General features: G+C 59.3%; 1 protein-coding gene across 1 annotated transcript; it reads left to right on the top strand.

The window, feature by feature from the left end:
* Positions 1-4193: 4193 nt before the first annotated feature.
* FOXE3 (forkhead box E3) lies at positions 4194-5992 on the top strand. Its single transcript, XM_047727751.1, has one exon. It carries the CDS (start codon positions 4391-4393, stop codon positions 5414-5416), a length of 1026 nt encoding a protein of 341 aa, XP_047583707.1. The 5' UTR covers positions 4194-4390; the 3' UTR covers positions 5417-5992.
* The last annotated feature ends 294 nt before the right edge of the window (positions 5993-6286 follow it).

Raw genomic sequence — 6286 nt, 5'->3', positions numbered from 1 at the left:
CCATGGCTGGGCCCCTACAGTCCCTTCTCTGCCCACATCACACACTGACCACCATGTATGGAGAATGGCTGTCCCCTCCTGGGCACAGTGAAGACAAGAACAGTCTGGCTCCCCACCAGCCCAGCACCTGAGGCAGCCTGGACACAAATCCTTGGGATCTGCCCAGGAGACGTGCTTGTAGAATGAAGAGTCACACACAGCAGCATCCTCCACGTGGGTTTTTCTCTGATGCTCTCCCCAGAATCAGGCCTGATCTTATTCCCTTTCCTGCGCCTTGTTCAGGCCCCTTAGCCCAGAGGACACTCCACAGGGGTCAGGCCCTGTGGGTAAGTTTGGGGCTGCTTGCCTTCATTACTTGTTTCAAGAGCAGTCTGGTTAGAAAAGACCACACCAGAATGGGGGCCCAAACACCTTCAGCTAGGTTGGAAGCATCTGCCCCAGGCTCCTGAAGAAGGAGCAGTATCTTGGGCAGTTCTAGTCTTAGTGGGAAGAGGGAGGAGGCCGTGCAGCAGCCCTCAGAATCCCTGGAAGGTTGGGGTGGTGTGGGGTGTCTCTGAAAGTTTCTTTGGTTCCTGAACCCCTTCTTCAGCTTCTGGGCTATTTGATCCATGATGCTGTGATGAGGGGCTTAAGGAGTAAATGACTCTAGAGTGGTCTCTAGTGGTATTTGAGGAATGTTCCAGAAAGCCTTAAGAAGCTTGGTGATAGTTCAGGCTGGCCCCCTGGACTCACTGGTTAACACAGCTCTTTCTTTCCAGAGCTCAGGAGCGGCAGTCATAGGCCCTCCTAGAAGGGCCATGCATCTCAGGGCAAGGACCTAAAAGGACTTTCCCAGGGAGAATGATTGGGAAGGTCTGGCCCGCATCCTTTGCTCCTTGCCTGGAAGCCCATCTTGGCTCATGGTGCCTCTGTAGGGGTGGGGCTGGAGGCAGGGAGCCTTGGGGTCTGATGCTAACAGCTTTGGACAGGGTGGGAATTTCCATTCCTATCTAGGGAGCCATCAACGCCGTGTGCCCTGACCTGGGCCTTTGGCCTCCAAAGGGCAGTGGGAAGGCCGGCCCCAGGGCCAATCCCTGGCCATTAATCCCTCCTGCCAGCCTGAATATCCACCCAGCGTGGTCAGACAAAGGACTGCCCAGCCCAGCCACTGTGTTCCTCCCGCCCCAGGGGCTCCACTCAGACGCTGGGCCGCCTGGAATCCAGGCCCATGAGAAAGGGGCCGCCTTCACTAGCCATCTTATGCCCGGATGCTCAGCCGCATCCCGTCCGGCCCAGGGCCTGTGAAAAGAGGGCCCAGCCACGCTGAAAACACGGATTAGCCCTTGGGCCACCCCCTGACACAGGCCTGCTCGGCTCCGGGAAGCAGGCCCAGCGGGTGTGGGGGGTGGGGGGACAGGCAGGCAGAGAGAACTGGAAAAGTCTGGGTTCTCACCCCTTTGGCTCCATTCCCTGCCCCCACCCTCCCCAGGATGAGTATAGCTAAGCGCACATTCAGTATCATTTATTGAACATATACTATGTCCCAGGCTCTACACATGGATTGGCAAATTGAAAGTATAAGAAAATTGCAGCTAGCCATGGGAGTTAATAAGAGCCTCTCTCCATAACCCCCCTGACCCCACCCCTAGCAAATCTGTAGGTGTGAGACAGGCTATGGTAAGGGGCCTCCAGAGGGGCGTTTGGCCCCAAGGGAAGGTGGGAAAGAGTGTGGCTTTGGTTCTGTGCCTCAGTCCAGCTACAGGGTTACGCTGTACCTGGTTGAAAATATGCAGGCTCTGAAGTCACTTCTTGGACTGCCTCTCTCCTTCCTTTCCTGGTTTAATGCTGGAAATGCCAATTGGGTATCAGGAAAAAAGAAATCTCCTGTTAGCAAGTGCCATTGTGGGACAAGCATCTTTCATACATGATCTCATTTGAATCTCTTAACAATGTGGGCAGGGCTCGTTATTGCCCCCCTTTGGCAGATGAGGAAACTGAGGCTCCAATGAGAAAATGGGCCCAGGTCACATGGCTGTTGCAACTGGATTCCCTGCTGCTGCCGTTGCTCGTTGCTCGTCTTTGGTGAGCTGCTCACGGTGCCCGCACTGTCTTGTGTTCTGTAAGGCCTGTGCTCAGCAGTAGAACGTAATGTGGAGAGGGCACAAGGGCAGGAACTGTGTGCTACAATCCAGGCCGATCCTCACGGTTGTAGGGTTGGGGGGTCGTCTCTCAGTGGCTGAGTGTCATCTCCTCCTTCCCCTCTGCTTCTACAGACCTCTCTGCCCACCTCTCCCACAGTGGTAATTGTCTCTGTCCATCGTCCCACCAGATCAAAAGTCTCTCCATTTCAGTCTTCCCTGAGTGCTGGCGAAGGGCCTGGCATGGCAGTGCTCAGTGGGTGATGTGGGCTAAACTGAGGCCAGGACACCTGAAGGAGGGGTGGATTTGAGGTCCATGTGACAGTGACAGGACTTGCAGATGGCTGGGATGGAGGGAGTGACGGGGGAAGAGGAGCCCAAAATGATGTTCATCATTCCTGCTCTGTGTGGTGATGGCCAAGGGCCCATTTACTGTGATGGGGTCAGGGGGACACGGGGTTGAGGCTGATGTCCTGCGGACACTGGATATCCTGACCCGGAGGTCAGGAGAGAGGACAGGCTTCAGCTCTGCAGCCAAAGTTGCTGAAAGCTGGAACAACTCTAGACGAAGTCATTTCTGCAGTCTCAACTGTAAAGTATGGTGTTCTCAGGAGAGTCATGGAGCTAGTGCTCTGAACTTGGGGGTTAATTCTGGCCCTGCTGCCTACTAGCTGTGTGAAGTTAGGAAGATCCCTTAACCTCTCCGAGCCTTAGTTTCCTTCTCTGCAAAACAGAGATTGTAACGGTGCTGACCTCACAAGGTGTTTGCCCTAAAGCGGGGCATTGCAGCGAATGGAATACTCAGTAATGGTGCTGCTACTTTATGGAGCTGGAGATTGGGGGCCTTGAGCTTCCCGTTTGACTTTGGAAGCCCTCGGCCACAGGCCTGCAGTAGCTAGCTTTGGTCATTTGCACCCCAGGGCTGCCACACCAGGGCCAGAATCTGATGAATGAGGCATCTAGGGCCCCCCATTTAAGGAGGCTCTCAAGTGCCAGTCCCACACTCACACCACCTTGCGAGTTTGTGCCCCCTTAAATTTCCGCCTTGGCCCTTCCTTCACTTGCCTCACCTACCCTCAGCCCTGCTCCCTTGATCTTGCCTGTCCCCCAAGACAAGCCTCTTTAAGGCAAGCCGTCTTCATCCTTTGATTCCCTTCAAGCTAGGGCTGGTTCTCCTGTCACTTTGGTGAGATTTCCTGAAATAAACTCAGAGAGACATCTCCTCTGGATGGTGGTAGTAGGTGGTGTTTCCCAGCGTGAGTCTTTAATAAAAATCGCTAAGGCAACCCTCACCCTCCCCAGTGAAATGTGAGTGTGGCTTTTTGGGGTCACTAAGCAGTTTTCTCAGACCCCAGGTTGTGGAAGCACTTGGGGGTCTTTCTCTGACCCAGCAACTGGTCCTTGGAACTTTGAATTGTGTAGGCCCGTGTTTTGTGCATCTCCACAGTGTGTATTCTGTGTGTGTGTGAGAGAGAGAGAGAGAGAGAGAGACAGAGAGACAGAGAGAGAAAGGGAGCACTTTCTCTAGAACAGAAGGCACACAGACAAGAGGCAGCCAGAAAGGCAACTTCAAATTATGGACTTACTGGGGGCCCTTGATTTTAAAGCAGCCAGTCCCATGGTCCCCAAATATGCTAGTTGGATCACTTTTCAGGATTTTGTGTTTTCAAAGGATGCTTACAAATGGCTTGGACAGGACAAGGTCGTGTGGGAGGTAGCAGAGAGAGGAGGTGGTGACCCTGGAGCACCAAATGTCCTCTCCCAGGACAAAGTAGGCCTTCTTGCTCTGCCATTGCCCCTACCCTACCCTTTTAATGTCCAAGACCAGCACGGTGTCAGGACGCTGAAGGCTGGCAAGGTGGTCCTGGGGAACTTTCATCTCTACCCCATCTGGGGTAGGAAGAACCTGGAGAAGGCTAGGAGAGAATGACGGAGGGGACGGACGGGGGAGGAGCATAGTGGGGAGGGGGCCCCAAAGAGTACACTGAGTGGGTGGATTTGTGATTAGCATTGACCCAAAGAGAAGGGAGGTGAGGGAGAGGCCCGCAGAGGGGGGGAGGGGGATGGGGCCAGGACCGGACCGACCCAGTGGAGATGGGGAAGGGATTGAGGCTGGGTCTGGAAGGACTGACCCAAAGGGAAGAGACCAAGGGAGGGGCGACATGTAGGTGGCAGGGGACTGTGAACGTGGTAAGGGGATTGGGGAAGTGATTCAGGGAGGAGGCGCTGGCCGGCGGGGGAAGATCCGAGCCCTCTCCCCAGGCTTGGGGGGGATGGGGGAGGAGAGGCCGCGTCCATATAAGGCGGGTCGGCGGCCCCTGCTCTCTCCGAGCTGCGCGGGCAGGGGCTGCCGCATCCCGATGACCGGGCGAAGCGACATGGAGCCGCCCGCCGCTTTCTCGGGCTTCCCCGCCCTGCCCTCGGTCGCGCCGTCGGGGCCGCCGCCGTCGCCACTCGCCGGGGCCGAACCGGGACCGGAGCCCGAGGAGGCGGCCGCGGGCCGCGGGAAGCCGGAGTCCGCCCCCGCACCGGGCCCGGGACGGCGGCGGCGGCGGCCCCTGCAGCGCGGGAAGCCGCCCTACTCGTACATCGCGCTCATCGCCATGGCGCTGGCGCACGCCCCGGGCCGCCGCCTCACGCTGGCCGCCATCTACCGCTTCATCACCGAGCGCTTCGCCTTCTACCGCGACAGCCCGCGCAAGTGGCAGAACAGCATCCGCCACAACCTGACGCTCAACGACTGCTTCGTCAAGGTTCCGCGCGAGCCGGGCAACCCGGGCAAGGGCAACTACTGGACGCTCGACCCCGCGGCCGCCGACATGTTCGACAACGGCAGCTTCCTGCGGCGCCGCAAGCGCTTCAAGCGCGCCGAGCTGCCCGCCGCCGGCCCGCCGCCCTTCCCCTACGCGCCCTACGCGCCCGGCCCAGCGCTGCTCGCCCCGCCGCCCCCCGCCGCCGCGCCCGGGCCCTCGCCGCCCGCGCGCCTCTTCAGCGTCGACAGCCTGGTGAGCCTGCCGCCCGAGCTGGCGGGGCTGGGCGCCCCCGAGCCGCCCTGCTGCCCCGCGCCCGACGCCGTCGCCGCCGCCTTCCCGCCCTGCCCGGCCGCCGCCTCCCCGCCGCTCTACTCGCCCGGCCCCGAGCGCCTGGGGCTGCCTGCGCAGCGCCCGGGCCCCGGCCCGCTCCCCGCCGAGCCCCTCCTGGCGCTGGCCGGGCCCGCCGCCGCGCTCGGCCCGCTGGGCCCCGGGGAGGCCTACCTGCGGCCGCCGGGCTACGCGCCCGGGCTCGAGCGCTACCTGTGAGTCGCCGCGGCCCCCCCCCCCCCCCCCCCCCCCCCGTCTCTGCCCGTCTTTGCCTGTCTCGGAGCGCGCCTCGGGGAGCCAGCCCACCTTTGACACCTGGCTGCCCCCGTGCCGGGCACCCTCCAGCCGTCTCTCCCCTGGACCCACCCCCTGCCCCCCCAACTGTGAGCCCTCCTCCGGGCGCTCTCCCCAGGGACGCCGTATCAGGTCTCAAGTCCCGGAGCTGGATCGCCGCGGGCGAGCTTCCTCCCCAGCTTCTGGTAAACCCCGAGCCTTCGGAAACCAGACCTTCGCTCTCACGCCGCCTCCTCGACTGGCTCCAAACTTCTTCCGCCTTCCCTCGTGTTTTCACAACATAGTAGAGGTCAGACTCCTGGGTTCCTGACTCCCTTGCTGTCTTGCTCCGTTTCCTCACAGACTTGCCCCCACCCCTCCCTTCCCCGTCTGCACCTGTCTTACTGGGAGAGAGCGCCCCTTCCAAACAGACACACCTGGTTGCGTTATTCCAGTCCCGGAGGACAGTTCTTCCAGATCTCCGAGAGTAGAAGGACCAGGGGCTCCGGACTGAAAGGGGGGCTGGTGGGCTGCCCCAACGTCTGAAAAACGTAGGACTTATTGGGTTATTATTTTTTTAATTAAAGCTGGTTTGATTAAAAAAAAAGAAGAAGAAGAAGAAGAACTCTTCTCTGGGCTCGGTGTGCTGGTTGGTGACCTGGGGGAGTTATCTGGGGAGATAGAGAGTGAGCTTTGTATGGGATCTTGGGTTGCCACGGGGTGAGCCTCTTGTCAGTTATCAGGCAAAGGTTCATGAAGTGGGATTAGGATGTGATTAAGCCATAGCTGGGCACATTGTGGGCCTAGCAAAATGCT

Source organism: Lutra lutra, chromosome 4, assembly GCF_902655055.1.
Source record: "Lutra lutra chromosome 4, mLutLut1.2, whole genome shotgun sequence".
Classification (NCBI taxonomy): domain Eukaryota; kingdom Metazoa; phylum Chordata; class Mammalia; order Carnivora; family Mustelidae; genus Lutra; species Lutra lutra.
Note: the sequence above shows the minus strand (reverse complement) of the source record. Positions and strands in the feature narration are given on the sequence as shown.